Consider the following 17,473-nt stretch of genomic DNA (forward strand, 5'->3'; position numbering starts at 1 on the left):
TTCCCTGGCTTCTAATGCTCGTATCAATTATAATAAGACCGAAGTTGTTTCTTTATCTGGTTCCTCTTCCATTTATGACACCTGCTGGCGGACAGCTTTGCACTCTTATGGTATTTCGGCATGGCATGATTGTCGTTCTTCTCTACCAGTTGTATATCTTGGCTTCCCTCTTTGCTCCTCAACCAAACAACGTGATTCTTTTCTTGATAAGATTTTATCGAACATCAAAATTGCTTGTGACATTCATCGTCTACGTCTTTTATCTGTTCGAGGTAGATCTACTGTTCTGAACCCTTTGATTCTTAGCAAACTTTGGCATGTTCTTCGTGCGTTGACCGTACCAGCTTCCTTTTTTTTTCAATCCGCTCAGTCTATCATTTCAAATTTTATTAACTTTCGTATCTTTCCAAAAGTTAGAGTTAGTTTTAATACTGCTTGCTTACCGCGATCTTTGGGAGGTTTAGGTCTACTTAATCCGTCTCTTCTACAATCTGCTCTTCAACTACGTTGATTATACTCTATTCTTTCTACTTCTACTGATGACCTTGATTCTAATGACTCGGCTATCAGTGGTTCTATCGTTCTCTTACGAATTATTTCTTTCTTGTATTCGCAAGTTGAATTGTATTCCAAAGGTCAAATTTTCTATACTCCTCCTGCTAAATTAGATCATCGTTTCTTCTTTTTGTTCCCTCTCCGTAGGCCTCCTTTCCTCCGTCAACTGACTAGTTTTCTGTCACTTTTATTCAACGCCATGGATATGATTCCAAAACCATTTTCAGATGTTGTTGTTGTCATTGCTGCTACTTGTCTAGAGATTCCATTTTCGTCACTGGTTATTTCCTCATCAGAGCCCCTGCGCCGATCTATGGCTTCCTTAACTAGTAATTACGGATACATCTTCAATAGTGATGATGAAAATTGTCTTCGTCCTCTTCAAATTATGGAAATTCTTCACCATCCACAACTTGCCAAACAAATTTTAAAGCGGATTACAAAAAACGAAATTGTTTTAGCTCCCTTTTTTATTCGTTGCTTTATTCCAACTAGATTCACAGGTTCTGGTCAATTCCCTTTCACTCAAGTTTCTGACCATTAAGTTGTTGACATTTATCCTTTTCTGAAAAACCTTGGCTTCCTTCATTCCCCTGGTACACCTACAACCCCTTTTTACCACAAAGAAATTTCGTCGCATGTGCTTACAATCACATTTATCCTCTCCTCTACTCCCACCACCTTTTTCCCCAAAAATTTCTTTCCCTTGGTCTCAGTTTTGGTAACTGCCCCTTTCTCATTCTGGTAGAAACTGTTATAGAACAAGCTCTGGATATAATCATAAGTAATATTATAATAGATGAATTACATAATACAAGATAAAGTATAAGCCTGAATATGAAATAAAACTCTGTATATAACATCTTACAAATAATATAAAACTTATTGACATCCAATTGTTTAGATGTATCAATTATAAGACATCGTATTATTTCTAAAATATTTATTTTCATAACCTTGACAAAGGATTCAGGTCGTCTTTGGTCCAATAAAATAAAACATAAAAGATATCAGGAACATATACTCAGATTAAACAATAAATTTTTGTATTTATCACTTAATCAAATCATTATGACACCCAATAGACAATCCATACAAATCAGTCTCTTGAGTCAACAAAATGTATATTTGAATACGAACAACGATTCATGGCTCATATTCTTTGACAGCTATTTTTATTTCTTTAATTCAGGATTCATTAGTATAAATACAAGCAGTTGTTTAGACACAAAATAATCTTTAACCTTCAATAATTTTTTATTCTTTATTTTTAATTGAATAAAACAGTCTCAAACTATACTTCCTTTTGTTCCCTTTCTCTTTTTTTTTTATTTATTTATTACATAAAAAATTGGTACATATCAAATAATAATAATAATAATAAAATAATATAATAAAATAATAAAAGAGTATGCTATAAGCATTACATGTAAAATATTACACTTACCTTGAATACATATTCTATTGATAACATGGTCATTGATTAAAGAATCCTTTGGGGAAAAGAAAAAAAGAAAAAGAACACAGAGATTGCAAGGATTATCATACAGAACAGAAACAAAAAGTAGTAGCAATTGAAGTGATCAACAGAAAAGTATTCCATTTACAAAAGAAGCATACACTATTAATAGAATAAATAATTAATAAAAGCTAATATATGGTAAAGTATAGAAATATCATATTTACCAAAAAAAAAAAAAAAAAAATACAAAAGGCTAGACCTATGCTTGTGCTGCAGAGAAAAGAATATTAGTTAAATCTCGGGTATTATTATTTTTTTTCCCACACTGTACCTTTCAATGTTACATTAGAATGACGTACACTTGTACTTGACCTCCCTGTTATATAAAGAATTGTTAATACACATATTGAAATAGTTAAAGATAAAGGTGTTATTTTATATACCTTTTTTCAATAGATAAATAATACCAGTCTTTGTTGTAGATCTGAATCAAATATTGCTGCTGCATAATAAAGACCAACACATACCTATTTAATTGTTTCATTTTAGTTGTTTTTGATTTAAGAAAAGAGAAAAATTAAAAAAAAAAAGATACATATATTTTCAAAATAATGCAAATACTTAACAAAGACCTATAATTTAAATACATATATAAAAAAGAGTAATAACTATTAATATTAAAATAAACATCTATTCCAAGAAAATAAAATTAGTAGTTTAACGAATGTGTTAAAAAATGAAAATTTTTTTTTTGGTCCGCTTTTAAATAGCAGCAAACCCTGTATATACGATGTAAAAAGTCTTAGCAATATATTTATATTATTTCTATATTTCTTCTCACGAACCTTTATTTTTTACCTATCTAAATGTCTACCTCCAATAACACTCACCAAATTCCTACTATCAGAACTACTTCTGGTACACAACATCTTAACAGAGGAAGAACTGTCACCAGTAACAGTAATGCTGCTTTGTTGACGGCAAGAATTCAACGTTTAGAAGGAACAGTCTTGCGTCTGCAAAAAAAAGCTGAAGCCAGTAGATCTTCAGTAAGATCCTCTGGCCAAAAAGTCCCCAAGGATCTATACAAGACCGTAAATGAAAAAAAAAAAAAAACTTTATAAAAAATATAGAAATTACTTACATTTTATAACCATTATTAATTATATAGGGATTAGTCCAAAAAGCATATGATGCTTTCGTCCAACAGAAAGGATTTGCATTTAATTTCAGCATTTCTTTAGATAAAGATACTAATATGCTGATAAAAAATTTTATAATAGCAAAAATTACTGAGGACGAAAGAAGAATAACCAGTAATGATAACCTGGTTATTGATGCAAAGGACATTTCGGAGAGGATAAGAAGACACTTCGAAGATAATCGAAGTGTCCATCAACGAAAGGCGACGTTAACTGACCAGCAGCTTGCTGAACAAAGTCATTCCAAAAAAATCAAGGGAAGATTGGCCTGGGTAAGCATATAATTTTTTAATATATTTGTATCTAACAATCAAATGTACTTAACTTTTTTTTTTTTTTTTATAAATCTAGAAATGCAAGAGAAGAAAGCAGGTCCATGGAGAGAAGAAGAAAAGACTTGCTCTCCAGTTTGGAATGATTGAAAAAGACTGGAATCATCTTCTTCGAAAGGAATATATGTCAGAAGAAGATGATGATCGAGTCGAGGAAGAGATTGTCTTTACCAGGAAGAGAAAGATTCCTTCTTGGAGAACCGAGCATGTAAATTATTAATTAAAATTATAAATATATTATAGCTAGATAATTAATTTACCTAATTTTTTTTTCATTATAGTTGAACGAGTTCTATCATGAACTCGACAAATGTAAGGATTTCTCTAAGAAGGGAAAGAGGACTCCTGTCTCCGACGTTGTCGTTGATATCCCAATGGATTTGAACGTCCTGGCATCTCTTCCTCGCTGGTCAGTTAAACCAGAAGCCTTTTCAAGAAGATAATTTTGAAAAATAAAAATAAATAAAAAAAAATAAAATAAAAAATAAAACTTACGTCTTTTTATTTCATTGCCCAATGCATTCCATCTTGTTACTTTCGCAATAATATCTAATAAAGATGAGTATCCACATATCATAATTGACAAATAATAACCCTTTTCTTGTAAATTATTCTCCATATTTTTTAATTCAGACATGATAATTGAGCAAAGTGCTAATATTCCCAATGGTAAGAATAGCTGTTGTAATGAGTCAAATTGAACAAATTTAATAAGATGATAAGCAAAATAAAAAAGGGAAAAGAAACTGTAATTGTTAAAGGAGAGGAAGGTTTAGTTAATCAAGAGCTTACGAGGAAGATTGATAATAAGAAGCTTATTGCCATTGTCTATATAATTTAGCTTCACTGCAATTGGAGAATAAATTCTCATTACAGGAACGATCGACAGCTTTGATGCTTCTTCAAATTCACTACTCCAGGTTTCTATTCCGGCCATTTCAAATGTTCGAAGGGGCTGTTCAACTTGACGAAACCAACTAAAATTTAAAAGAAAAATTATTTCTGTATTATTTTATATTCTAAAAAAGAGAGAGAGAAGCTTTTACTCAAGATGTAAGAAAATGTAAACCGCTTCCAAAAAAGTACTACAGCTTATTATATTGGGAAATTCATTGGGTCTGCCATGAATGTTTAAATAAACATAACAGGAAGAGAGTATTTATAATGTTAGACAGCTGTAGAACGCATTACTTCCACTCTGTAATCGATTTTATCAACAAACGATGCTACAGACATTTATTCATGTCATCTTATTCATTCTTTTTGAACCCCACCCCCCATGGAAGAATGTTGGCCAAAAATTAAAAAAAAAAAAAACTTATAAGGAATTCTCTTGATCAAGCTAATACGTTCACCCCATGTATCGCAGAAGCTTGTATTTAAGCTACTGTAGAAGATTTCAAGGGGTTGGAGTAAGATATATGCTGAAACATATTGAGGCAGATGTCTTTTCTTTTTCTTTCTTTTTTTTTTTTTTTTTTTTTTTTTTGGAATGATTCAAGAAAGTTTTTGATCAAGTCAATTTTTATTTTGATCGGCAGGCTAAGAATTTGAATACATTGAATACAATTTCTCAGGATCTTGATTTTTAAACGCAAAACATTGTACCCTTTTTTTTTTCTTTTAAAAGAAGAAGAAACCTAAATAGTATCAAACTGACTTGTTGAATATCTGGTATCCTTGTATGACATAAACATGCTACCCTTTTTTTTCTTTCTGAAACCCCGCTGTATTTATTGAGGGGGGATAATGTTCAGTTAAAAACAAAATTATAGTTGTCGCAGGTGTTGTATATTCATTTATAGCTATAGTCATTTATAATTTACATTTTAATGAAGCTTATAATATAAATGCACTAACGCTGAGTCCATGTAAAGTCAATCATTTTTGCTTTGTTTTTTTTTTTTATATATGGGGAGGAAGGGTCTTTTTTCTATTTTTATTTTTTTTATTTTTTGGTTGCATAATATTATAACCTAATTACTGAAGAGCTTAAAGCAATATTGACCAAGAAACATATATTCTCATTTATAATCATAGATATTCCCTTCATTTCACTTGTCTATTTTTATTTTATAACATGTCATTTATCCAGGCTTCTTTTTATAACTGTTGTCATTTATCTAATAAAAGAGAAATAGTGCTTTTCTCCTTTGAATACTCTTTTCTATCTTTCAAATACATAACATTATTCCCTCAAGTCCTGTTATCTGATTTGTTGTTTTCATATAATTAGTTATTTTACTACTGCTGCGCAGAGTAATCAATATTATTACTTTTCTTGAAATTGATTGGATAAACAACAAGTCTTAATTATTATAAAATAAAATGGATGACTCATCCAAGCCACCCTTTTTTTGTGAGCTGAACTTTAAATTTATCAAGTTGAATAAATATAATAATCAGCTAAAAAGATGTATTTTATTTGTCTATCTATTTATTAAAAATGACTGGTCTTTATATGCTCGATTATGGAGCAGGCAATGTTCGTAGTTTAGTTAATGCCATTCATCATTTGGGGCATGACATTAAATTTGTCAAAGAACCTTCTGATATTGCCCTTGCTGAGGTAAATACTTTAGAAAAAAATAAAAAAATAATATTAAAAATAAAAAAAAAAAACTTTTCTTTTTTTTTTTTTCCTCCTTTCTTGTTACTGAAGAATTCTTATGTAGAAACTCATTTTTCCAGGTGTTGGAGACTTTGGTTTTGCTATGCGTGCATTACATGCTAAAGGTTATTCTGAACCTTTAAAGGCTTATATTAAATCAGGCAAACCTTTTATGGCTATTTGTGTTGGTATGCAAACACTTTTTGAAGGCTCTGCTGAAAGTGATGAACCTGGTTTGGGTATTATTCCAGGAAAGGTACTCAAATTTGATAATAGCAACAAAGCCGTTCCTCATATGGGTTGGAATCATACAGATCTTCTCAAGTCACAACCTGATAATACACCAGGACAAGCTGTTAATTATAATCTGGATGAAAATAAGGTGTATTATTTTGTTCATTCTTATGCTGCGCCTTATACAGAAGAAAATAAAGATTGGGTTTTATCTACTACGCAATATGGTGATGAAATTTTCATTTCTGCTGTACAAAAGGAGAATGTATTCGCAACTCAATTCCATCCAGAAAAGAGTGGTTATGCTGGTCTTGCTCTTTTGAAATCCTTTATTACAGGAACGGGTGTAGTGGATGAAAGGACAGTGATATACAAGTCACCTATGAAAAAGGAAAACGATGCCTTCACAAAACGTATTATTGCTTGTTTAGATGTAAGAGCTAATGATCAAGGAGATTTGGTGGTGACAAAGGGGGATCAATATGATGTACGTGAATCAGAAGGAAATAAGGATGTTCGTAATTTGGGTAAACCTGTTGAATTAGCTAAACGCTATTTTGAAGAAGGTGCTGATGAAGTCACTTTCTTGAATATCACTAGTTTCCGTAACTGTCCATTAGTGGATACCCCTATGCTTGAAGTTTTGAAACGTACATCTGAAACTGTCTTTGTTCCCTTAACGATTGGTGGTGGTATTCGTGATGTTGTAGATCCAGATGGTACTGTTCATCCTGCTTTTGAAGTCGCTGGTGAATATTTCCGTTCAGGAGCTGATAAAGTGTCTATTGGTAGTGATGCAGTTTATTGTGCTGAAAAGTGGATTGCTAGTGGTGGTGAAAAGACGGGTACAACAGCGATTGAAACAATTGCTAAAGCTTATGGTTCTCAAGCAGTCGTTATCTCCGTTGATCCTCGTCGAGTGTATGTAAAGGATCCTAAAGAGACAACTCATCATACCCTGAAGGTCTCTCAACCTGGACCTAATGGTGAGGAATACTGTTGGTATCAATGTACTGTGAAGGGTGGACGTGAAGGTAGAGATTTAGATGTCATTCAACTAGTCACTGCTTGTGAACAATTGGGTGCTGGTGAAATTTTATTAAATTGTATGGATCGTGATGGTACTAACTCTGGATTTGAACTTGAATTGATTCATTCTGTTCGTCAATCTGTGTCTATTCCTGTTATTGCCTCTAGTGGTGCAGGCTGTGTTGACCATTTTACTGAAGTGTTTGAAAAGACGGGTGTTGAAGCTGCTTTAGCCGCAGGTATTTTCCATCGTCAAGAAGTCCCTATTCAATCTGTTAAAGAATATGTGAAAAATGCTGGTATTCCTATTAGACCTATTGATACAACTACTTTGTAAATAAATATATACATCATTATAGAAAATTAAAAAAAAAAAAATTAAATAAAATAAAATAAAATAAAATAAAATAAACGTGGTAAACTTCTTTTTAATCTTATTCTCGTTTCATTGTTTATTTAAATATTTCATTATCAATATTTGTTTATTTTTTTTAAACTTTGCCTAATAACGTATACATAGTACAGAAAGAAAAGAAAAGACTTTTCTTATTCTTGACATTAACTCATCATTAGCTTTACTGTAACTTTTTTAGAATGTATAGCATCGAGCCTAATTTATATAAATATAGAATACTTCAAATAAAACTCGTGCAAAATAGTATTCAACTGTCAGTCCGCGAAATTCCTGACCAATCAAGGAAAAGATATCATGTTAAATTCTCTAATTAAAGATTATTCTCGCCCCCGCAAAATTCTTCTCTGGAAACTAACACTATTTGAAATAAGCTTTCCTCCCCTTTTTGCTTTTTTCTTTTTTTCTTTACTTCTACATCATATTCACGTATTATTTTTTAAGCTATACTTTTATATTTATTATTATTAAAAAAAAAAAAAAAAACTTAAAGGAAAAGAAAAATAAAACTAAAATAAAAAACAATACTTGTTTTTTTCCCTTTTTTTATTAGTTACTGTTTTCTCCTAACTAAATCCATTTTTGATCTCTTTTTATATTCATATAAATTTATATATTTCCCCTTCCTCACAATTTTTTTTTTTTTTTTTTTTTTTTTTTTGTTATTAATTGTTAATTATAATGTCAAAATCAATACCAAGTTTTTCAGAAATTATTACACAATCAACGAATCCCATCTCATTTTCGGGATTAAAGGTCAATCAAATTAAAACAGAATTGACAAATCAGCTTACTGAAAAGAAAAGCTATTACAAAGACTTGGAACAAGTCCACTTAGTAGAAATGCATTGATTAATCAAACAGATATGATTCGAAAAGAATTATTAAATTTGAACCAATATGAAGAACAAGAATTGCCTGATGAAATTCGATCTAAGCTTGAAGATTTAGCCAATGAATTTCAGTACCTGAAAAATGTAAGTAAAAAAAAAAAAAATAAAATAAAAAATTAATACAGTTTTTTTTTTTTTTTTTTTTTTTTTTTTTTTTTTTTATTATTATTATTATTATTTTTATTTATTTTTTTATATTCAATTATAGGTAGCCAATTCACGTGATGCTTCCTTTCTACCAAATAATTATCTTTCCTCTACTCCTTTATTACCTCCTGCACCAACAAATAATTTATCACCTTCAAAGCAACGAACAAAGCTGATGAATGGAAATAGACGTAACCCCGATATCGAATTTGCAACAGAGATTGGCCAAGGATTATTATTCGAGGTACGAAAACTTCAAAATATCTTGCAGGATAAAGATGAAATTATCAAACAATTAGAATTATCTCAAGCTGATAGTGAAAGAGCGAGTGAAATTGTTCAAAGACAATTAAAACAAAAAGAAGAAAATGATGGTAATAATAATAATAATAATATTAAAAAGGTATACGTATATGTAATACTCTATTTTTATTTATTTATTTAATAGAAAAATTAAAGGATGAAAATTGGAATCTTGAAGTAATGAATCAAGAACTTCAATCCAATTTATTAGAAGCCAACCAAACAATTTCAAGATATAATATAGAGCTTGGAAGATTAACAAAACAACTCAAGAATCAATCAGAACAATTGGATATAATGAAGGCGCAAGAAGAGAAATCAGCATCCATGATGGAAGCAATGAAAGCACGTCATGAACAGGAAACATATCAGTTACGGCGACATGCAGCAACTGCGCAGCGTGAACAAGCCCAATTGAAAAAGCAAGTGGAAACACTCAACACCGAATTAAAGATATGTAAAGCCAAATTAGCCATTAAATTAGCTACCTCTTATCGTAGTGATGATGGTGATATCCATAGGATAGATCCTATACCTTCTCAAGATCAAGAATTACTATCTGAAGGTTCCGATTCCAATCAAATTGCATCTCTTTCTTCTGGTGCTGTAGTCTGCTCTGCACCTTCATCCGTGAATGGTTCTAGAAATCAAGCCATGGAGGTTGAAACACTCAAACAATCATTAGCTCATGCGCATCGTATCATCTCCAATCTCAGAAGCTCCTACCATAAAGAAAAGCTAGAAAAGTTTGAATTTAAAAAATTGTTATCAGAAAATCAAGAAACCATTGAGCAAATGCGTAAGGAACTAGCGAATCAAACGAGTTTACTGGGTCTTAACAATAGTCGTGCCTTAGTTAAATCAAATTTTAATAAACGGAAACCCATTTCACCAAAAAAGAAAAGAGGTGGTATTGCTAGACAGCCTAGAGGCCTTTGTCATAATGAGTTATTTGATACAGAAAAGCAACAAAGACAGCAGCAAAAACAACAACGACAACAGCAGCAGCAGCAGCAGCAGCAACTGTTGGAGGACAGTTATACAGAAGAAGAAGAAGAAGATAATACAAGCACTGATGAAGATAATTTTTTGGATCCTGAATTTTCTAATCATACATTAGGATTTGAAAATATGATGTCATTTTCTTCTATTACTATGAAGCCTCTATCATCTGAATTAGAAGCTAATAAAGTCCAAATGATTGATATTGGCATTAATACAGAGCCTTTAGAATGGTTTGATTTAAATAATGTGATTCATATCAGTGAGAATCATTCAACTTCAAGTATGGGTGATGAAGAAGCACTCGATATGGATACATCATCTACAAATAATACCTATTCTGAATCATATCTTATGGCACAAGAGAATATTCATGATAGTTCTCCTATCTCTAAAGAAGTAGTATCAAACTTGTTAACAAGAGACGTTCATAGTCATCATCAGAATGGCTCACTTATAAAACTCCCTTTTGGTCATGCTGACTCGATTTCTATATCAAAGATGCCATCAACGGTAGAAGAATATACTCGTATTATTCAGAAACATATTTCAAGAGCGTTAATCAAAGAGAGAGAATTAATGACAGAACGTGCAACCACACTTCTTTCTCCTGAACAAATGAGAATCTTATTCCCTTCAACATCAGAGGAGGATGCTTCTGATTTACAAGATTCATTCGCCTTAGGCTCCGATCATGATAACGATCTTGAAAAACTAATCCAGAAAGCTATCTTTGAAAAGGTAATGAAGATGATACCAAGAACTGGAATGGATGCATTAATAAGATCTGTTCGACAACAAATGAGAGGAGGAAATGAAGGAGAGGAATTAATAACAAGTGTTGTGAAAGATGTCCATTTAGACGTTCATGTTACACCTTCACAAGATATATTAACAACGGATTCACCAGTACCACCTGATCAGGTGATTAATGGATTTGAAATAACACAAAAGAATCAAATGAGGGATGAAAATGAATCTTTGAATCAACTTACTCTAGACAAGACAAGTGAGGTGTATAATTTATTAGAAAAGCAAAGGAGAGAATTTGAATCTGCTAAAAAGCAGGAAATAAAAGAGTTAGAAGCGACTCATCTAATGAATCTAGAGGAACAAAGAAAGGATATGGAGGACATAAAAAAGACTGAATTAAACAAGTTTATGCGAGAGATGGAAAGTTTGAAAGCATCTGCGTTAGAAAATGAGAAAAAGCAGTATGAAGCTAGTAAGCATGCTGAATTAGAAAAACAACGATTAGAGATGCAAGCTATCTTGACATTAGAATTAGAAAAGCAAAGAGATGAATTTGAGATAGCAAAATCCGTTGAATGTGAAAATCAGAAATCAGAGTTAGAGTTAACCAAGCAAATAGAGATAGAAGCTTTGTCTAAATTAATAGATATTCTGAAGAAAGAATTAGAAGATACAAATCAGCGTATGAAGACAATGTTAACAAAAGAAAGTGTAGATGTACTTATTAAGCGTGCTGTGGATGAAGCTCTATTGATTTCAGAAAGAAATCAGGCAAAGACATTAGCTGGTATGATATCTAGAGAATATGCAAACATAATGGTGAAAGATGAGGTTGAAAAGGCACTTGAAAAGGAAAGGAAGGAAGTAGCTAAACGAGAGGAATTGGAGGCGATAGATATGATATCCAAGGTAGAATCAGAAGCACTTGCTAAGGTTGCAGCAGCAGACGCTATTGTAAAAGAACGTCAGGCTACAGTTGCTCGTGAAAAGGACTTGATGACAAAGGAAGAAGTAGACTTTATGGTTCAGACTGCTTCTAGAGAGGCCGCTAAGAAAGAAAAGGTTAAATTATCCTTAATTTTGGATAAAGAAAGAAAGATGTTTCGTGAAAAAGAAGAAAAAATGATTCCTAAGGAAGAAGCTGAGAGGGCTATTCAAGATGCATTATTAAAATATCAGCAAAACAATATAACTATGAGCAGAAGAAACGAGTATGATCATCATCACCAGATACCCTATTTAGAAACATCCATACCTATAGCAAATTATTCAACTACTCAACAAACCAGCAGATTGGAACCTACTACTACTATTAAAAGGTCTATCTCTACTTCTAGGTTAGCCTCTTCTTCTATTGATCCAAGTCCTTCGCCATCTGTATCCTCCCCTGCTAATTCTAACCATCAACTAAAGTTATCAAGGTCTGTATCTTCATTCAAATTAATGTCTAGAAAAAAGGAAAACCATCATACACAAAAGGGCAAAACCATACAACAAAGCTTAGAAAGTGGGAATAATACCATCAATTCATTTGGTACTTTCTCTCTATTAGGTACTAGCAAATACAAACCATCTCATCGACTTCATTCAAGATCAACTATGAGCCTACGAGATATGACAAACAAGCAGAATTCATCCGTATCCATATCAACATTATCCTCAAATGATGACCATTATTCAAATAATCAATATGAACGAATGCATATTAGTGAGTCCTTTCCAAGCTTCTCAAATACTGAAGGTGGCACGAATATGGAAATTATTTCAGCTGTTACTCAGACAATGATCGGTGAATGGATGCTTAAAAATACCCGTCGTTATGTTGGTGGTGGTATATCTGAGAATAAACACCAGCGATTCTTTTGGGTACATCCGTATACTAAAATTTTATATTGGAGTTCTGCAAAACCTGGAGCAGAAGGAACTCAAGCACGAACAAAGAGTGGTATGAAAGCAATAATATTAATAATAATAATAAAAAGAGCCTTCAAAGAATATACTAATTAAGAAAATGTATACATCTATAGTATTTATTGAATCTGTATCATCTGTTCCTAGTCATGATTATTCTGGTATATCTACAAAAAGTTTACTGATTAAAACACCCAAAAGAGAGTTAAAGATAACAGCTTCAACACTTGAAAGACACGAATTATGGTTAAAGGTAATAAAGAATATCCCATTACAAAAAAAAAAAAATAGTATATTAACTTACAAATTTAATTGTTGTTTGTATTTAGTCATTAACTTATTTATTGGGACGACCTAATATCGCTAATCAACAAATTGTAGAAGAACCAAGACAATCAACAGATAATTATAATACTGAAAATACTAGTCATCAACAAGCTACTACGATATTAAGTGCACATAGTTCTGAAAAAAGTATACCACAAGTAGGAGATATTACCCAATATGACTCGGATGATTCAGAAGACATTGCCAACATTAGACAATGCTGTAATGGAAAACATGACTTATCTACTTTAAGTCGAGAAAATTTTCATCATAATCATTCTCATTAATATATATCTATTGTATATTTAGTAAATAAAATAATAATTCTATTTTTTTTTTAAAAAAAAAAAAAAACTCATTAGGAATTCTCTCGATCAAGCTAATACGTTCACCCCATGTATCGCAGAAGCTTGTATTCAAGTTACTGTAGAAGATTTCAGGGGGTTGGGGTAAGATATATGCTGAAACATATTGAGGCAGATGTCTTTTCTTTTTCTTTTTTTTTTTTTTTTTTTTTTTTTTTTTTTTTTTTGGAATGATTCAAGAAAGTTTTTGATCAAGTCAATTTTTATTTTGATCGGCAGGCTAAGAATTTGAATACATTGAATACAATTTCTCAGAACCTTGATTTTTAAACGCAAAACATTGTATAAAAAAAAAAAGATCCAAGTTTTTACCCCACATACGCCCTTTTTCAAGCCACTCTCAATGGTATAAACTTTCGAAAATACCTATCTGGTAACGGTATACTGCCTCTTTTGATGATGATACCTATGATCCTCGTGCTTTTGCTGGTATCTGTAAAGCATACCTGAAAGATAATCTTGGTGATCGACGAAACAGTAACAATGCTGTTCTCTTGTCTCCCTGCCGCCCTACCCTGGGTATCGATCCTATCCTCTGGTTACCTATGTCAAATACAGAACGCAGCCGAATAGTCCGCTAGCGCCTAGGTTGGTTACCTGGTGGTGTCCCTAAACCGTGCATCTATCATCCTAATGCCATGTTCACACAATCTCATGCTATATGGTCCCTACATATGCATCGACGATTACAAACGCCTTTGATCGAACCCGACCCTTTATCTTTCCTCTTGAATAAGCTGTCAAATAAACAAAAACGCAGGCCACCAATCTCATCAGCTCTCAACTCATCTGTCTTTCTCGCCTGGACAATTCGTTGGCCTGTGATGTGCCTTCTACTTTTTGAACTTGACTATCTTCATCATGGTAAACTTCCTCCAGAAACTCCCCCTCCCCTTGGTAAACTGGTTACGTAACTCTGAATTTAATATTTATTGATATATCTTGCTTTTCCTCTTCCCTTCTCTTTCTTTTTTACCCTTTTGTCTATCAGAAGGTTTTTTAGTACGCTTTTATCCTCTCTCGAACTGACCCGGGCAATCCAATACGCCAGTATTATGTGCTCACATGGGTTTTTAAAATTTTTGTTATAAAAAATTTTTTTTTATTATAAAAAGATAAATAAAAAAAATAAATAAAAAATAAATAAAAAAAAAAATAAAAAATAAATAAATAAATAAATAAATAAATAAATAAATAAAAAACAAAAAATCAATAAATAAAAAATCAATAAATATGAGATACAAGACAAAATGTGGAGTGAAGTTTATATTCAGTCCCTGGAGACCCCTTTCTCTCTTTTAAAAAGACTACGATTGTTACATGATTATTTTCATTGGTCACTAAATGATGCTATCCCCTACACAAAGTGACTATTGTAACAAAAAGTATGGGTCACATGCTCTTTTGTATTAATTGGGTACAGGTCACTCTTAATAATAAACTATAATATGCAAACGAAGAAGAAAAAAAAAATCGGAGTTAGGGTAGTAGATTTAAATAGTTCGAGATGTAATGTTTTTATTTCCATTTTACTTCTTCTTCTTCTTCTTCTCATCTACTAGTTTCTTAACATTATACAGAAATGAGTAATACAACCACAAGTAAATTTCAGACTTATACATATATATTGTATAAAATCCATTAATTTATTACTATTACTATTATTATTATTATTTCTTTTCTTTTTTTTTTTACTTTAGATTTACGTTTAGCATGTGTGGTAAATTAAATAATTAAGAAATCTATACCAGTTAAATAAATACATGCCTATATATTATAGATGGTTGGCTTACCTGCACGTGGAAAGACATATATCTCTTATAAAGGTATTATCCCTTTGAATATTAAGCTGCATAAGTAGTGAATATATATTAAAATATATATGGACTATTATTAGTGAGTCGTTATTTGACTTGGTTAGGAATTAAAACACACATATTTTCTGTGGGTAATTACCGTCGTAAAATTGCAGGACTAAATTTACCACATACCTTTTTTGATACCAACAATATGGAAGCAATGAAAATACGTCATGAAGCAGCTATGATGGCTTTGAATGATATGATTCAATGGTTTTTTAAAGAAGAAGGTACATTAGTAGGTATCTTGGATGCAACCAATTCGAGTAAAAAAGCAAGGGCTTGGATAAATCAAGAACTTACATGTCGTGGTATTCAAGTTTTATTCATTGAATCTATTTGTGACAATGAAAAAGTAATCATGTCAAATATTAAGGATGTCAAATTATCTTCACCTGATTATTGTAATCGTGATCCAAAGGCAGCTACAGAAGATTTTATGAAACGTATTAGTCATTATGAAGCTACTTATGAAACAATAACTGAACAAGATTTAAGTTATATCAAGTTAATCAATGTTGGAAGTCAATATATAATTAATATGATTCGTAGTTATTTAGAAAGTAGAATTGTCTATTATCTTATGAATTTACATACACGACCCAAAAGGATATGGTTTAGTAGAGTAAGTTAAATAAACAGTCAAACAAACAAAAAAAAAAAAAATAGAAGAAGAAGGAAAGGGAGTTTATTTACTTGTTTTATCTTTATTTATTTATTTTATTTTTTAAGCATGGTGAATCACTTTTTAATTTAGAAGATAAAATTGGTGGTGATTCAGGGTTATCTCCAAGAGGAGAACAATATGCATTAAAATTACCAGAATTAGTGAAACAAAATATAGGTGATAGGCCTCTTACTGTTTGGACTTCTTCTATGACTCGTACTATTCAAACTGCAAGACATTTACCATTCCCTAAAAAGCAATGGAAAGCATTAGATGAATTAGATACAGGTGTATGTGATGGTATGACATATGATGAAATAGCTGTAAGTAGTAGTATATCCTTATTTATATGAATTTGACTAAATAAAAAAAAATGAATGAATTAGGCAAAATATCCTGATGATTTCTCTAGGAGAGATGAAGATAAATTTAATTATCGTTATCGTGGTGGAGAGGTAAATAAAACATATGTAAATACATATATATATATATATAAATATATGTATGTATATGTGTATATGTGTATATATGTAGATATGTAAATATATATATATGTATGTATATGTATATAGAGCTACAGAGATTTAGTGCTGAGACTGGAACCTGTTATTATGGATTTAGAAAGACATGAAAATATTTTAATTATATCACATCAAGCTACTATTCGTTGTATGTATGCTTATTTTATGGGATTAAGTCATGAAGAGTTACCCTATGCTCGTATTCCATTACATACAATCATTGAATTAAAACCAAAGGCATTTTCTTGTGAAGAAAAATTATATAAAGGTATACTATACATCTCTATTTATCTATCTACATACATAATTAACATGAACATAATAGTGGATGTAGGAGCAGTGGATACTTTTAGACCAAAAGGTCAGAAATCACGTAGATTAACAAATGATACATTTGTGGATTCATCTATTCCCTTAGCAGAGGGTGCCAGTGGTGAGATTGCAGATGCAAATACGTCTATTTTACCGATTACACCTATCAGTGTAACTCCTTGTTAAACCATTATTCTTATTGTATTTAATCTAATCCTATTCCCCTCTTCTTCTTCCCTATGATCGTGTTTATTTTGTGATAAATGATTATCTATTTTAATCGTATTATTGATATTAAATGTATGCTTTATAATTTTAGATAAATTAAAAAAGAAATAAATTCTATAATAAATCAACAATGTCTATTCCTTGCAGTATCTTTAAAACAAATGCAATAAAAAGAAAAAGACAGTTATATATATAAAAGAACCATAAAAAGATAATAAACCAATACTATGTAACGAATGTTATAAAATAGAATTACATTTAAATATGCTGTAATGCCATGAGTAACTATGACAAAAAAAAAGTACCAAATATAGCCATTTTACTCGTTGTTAGTTGAAATGCATTTCT

At 31.3% G+C, this 17,473-nt stretch overlaps 7 protein-coding genes across 7 annotated transcripts; 5 read left to right on the top strand and 2 right to left on the bottom strand.

Moving 5' to 3' along the window:
- The first annotated feature begins 633 nt into the window (after positions 1-633).
- BX663DRAFT_118849 (uncharacterized protein) lies at positions 634-1,363 on the top strand. Its single transcript, XM_051521511.1, has one exon. It carries the CDS (start codon positions 755-757, stop codon positions 1,097-1,099), a length of 345 nt encoding a protein of 114 aa, XP_051386812.1. The 5' UTR covers positions 634-754; the 3' UTR covers positions 1,100-1,363.
- Positions 1,364-2,804: 1,441 nt separating this feature from the next.
- On the bottom strand, positions 2,805-3,410 carry BX663DRAFT_493924 (uncharacterized protein). The gene is made up of 2 exons (XM_051525423.1): positions 3,189-3,410; positions 2,805-3,111 (listed from the first exon to the last, which is right to left on the bottom strand). Exons 1-2 carry the CDS (start codon positions 3,365-3,367, stop codon positions 3,006-3,008), a joined length of 285 nt encoding a protein of 94 aa, XP_051386813.1. The 5' UTR covers positions 3,368-3,410; the 3' UTR covers positions 2,805-3,005.
- A 635-nt stretch (positions 3,411-4,045) lies between these two features.
- BX663DRAFT_493926 (uncharacterized protein) lies at positions 4,046-4,578 on the bottom strand (the record flags this gene model as incomplete). Its single annotated transcript, XM_051525424.1, has 1 exon — positions 4,046-4,578. A coding segment is annotated over exon 1 (161 nt), but the record flags the coding sequence as incomplete, so codon positions are not given.
- A 1,412-nt stretch (positions 4,579-5,990) lies between these two features.
- BX663DRAFT_493931 (imidazole glycerol phosphate synthase-like protein hisHF) lies at positions 5,991-7,823 on the top strand. The gene is made up of 2 exons (XM_051525425.1): positions 5,991-6,120; positions 6,227-7,823. The coding sequence occupies exons 1-2, from the start codon at positions 5,998-6,000 to the stop codon at positions 7,760-7,762; spliced, it is 1,659 nt and encodes a 552-aa protein (XP_051386815.1). The 5' UTR covers positions 5,991-5,997; the 3' UTR covers positions 7,763-7,823.
- Positions 7,824-9,052: 1,229 nt separating this feature from the next.
- Positions 9,053-9,543, top strand: BX663DRAFT_426937 (uncharacterized protein; the record flags this gene model as incomplete). The annotated part of the gene is made up of 2 exons (XM_051522586.1): positions 9,053-9,251; positions 9,326-9,543. Coding segments are annotated over 2 exons (417 nt in total), but the record flags the coding sequence as incomplete, so codon positions are not given.
- A 1,599-nt stretch (positions 9,544-11,142) lies between these two features.
- BX663DRAFT_426134 (uncharacterized protein) lies at positions 11,143-11,598 on the top strand (the record flags this gene model as incomplete). The annotated part of the gene is made up of 1 exon (XM_051522523.1): positions 11,143-11,598. A coding segment is annotated over one exon (456 nt), but the record flags the coding sequence as incomplete, so codon positions are not given.
- A 3,484-nt stretch (positions 11,599-15,082) lies between these two features.
- BX663DRAFT_493941 (6-phosphofructo-2-kinase-domain-containing protein) lies at positions 15,083-17,270 on the top strand. The gene is made up of 7 exons (XM_051525426.1): positions 15,083-15,139; positions 15,239-15,364; positions 15,436-16,022; positions 16,130-16,387; positions 16,451-16,519; positions 16,637-16,853; positions 16,911-17,270. The coding sequence occupies exons 2-7, from the start codon at positions 15,319-15,321 to the stop codon at positions 17,081-17,083; spliced, it is 1,350 nt and encodes a 449-aa protein (XP_051386818.1). The 5' UTR covers positions 15,083-15,139; positions 15,239-15,318; the 3' UTR covers positions 17,084-17,270.
- Positions 17,271-17,473: the final 203 nt, after the last annotated feature.

The sequence above is a fragment of the Cokeromyces recurvatus genome, assembly GCF_025118155.1.
Source record: "Cokeromyces recurvatus strain NRRL 2243 chromosome Unknown BX663scaffold_2, whole genome shotgun sequence".
In the NCBI taxonomy this organism is placed as follows: Eukaryota; Fungi; Mucoromycota; class Mucoromycetes; order Mucorales; family Mucoraceae; genus Cokeromyces; species Cokeromyces recurvatus.

Coding starts and splice junctions, on each gene's coding strand:
- BX663DRAFT_118849 (XM_051521511.1), top strand. CDS start 755: ATGGATATGATTCCAAAACCATTTTCAGATGTTGTTGTTGTCATTGCT.
- BX663DRAFT_493941 (XM_051525426.1), top strand. CDS start 15,319: ATGGTTGGCTTACCTGCACGTGGAAAGACATATATCTCTTATAAAG. Junction 16,023..16,129: donor AAAGGATATGGTTTAGTAGA/GTAAGTTAAATA, acceptor TTATTTTTTAAG/CATGGTGAATCACTTTTTAA. Junction 16,520..16,636: donor ATCGTTATCGTGGTGGAGAG/GTAAATAAAACA, acceptor ATATGTATATAG/AGCTACAGAGATTTAGTGCT.
- BX663DRAFT_493931 (XM_051525425.1), top strand. CDS start 5,998: ATGACTGGTCTTTATATGCTCGATTATGGAGCAGGCAATGTTCGTAGT. Junction 6,121..6,226: donor CTGATATTGCCCTTGCTGAG/GTAAATACTTTA, acceptor ATTCTTATGTAG/AAACTCATTTTTCCAGGTGT.
- BX663DRAFT_493924 (XM_051525423.1), bottom strand. CDS start 3,367: ATGTCCTTTGCATCAATAACCAGGTTATCATTACTGGTTATTCTTCTT. Junction 3,112..3,188: donor TATGCTTTTTGGACTAATCC/CTATATAATTAA, acceptor TTTTTCATTTAC/GGTCTTGTATAGATCCTTGG.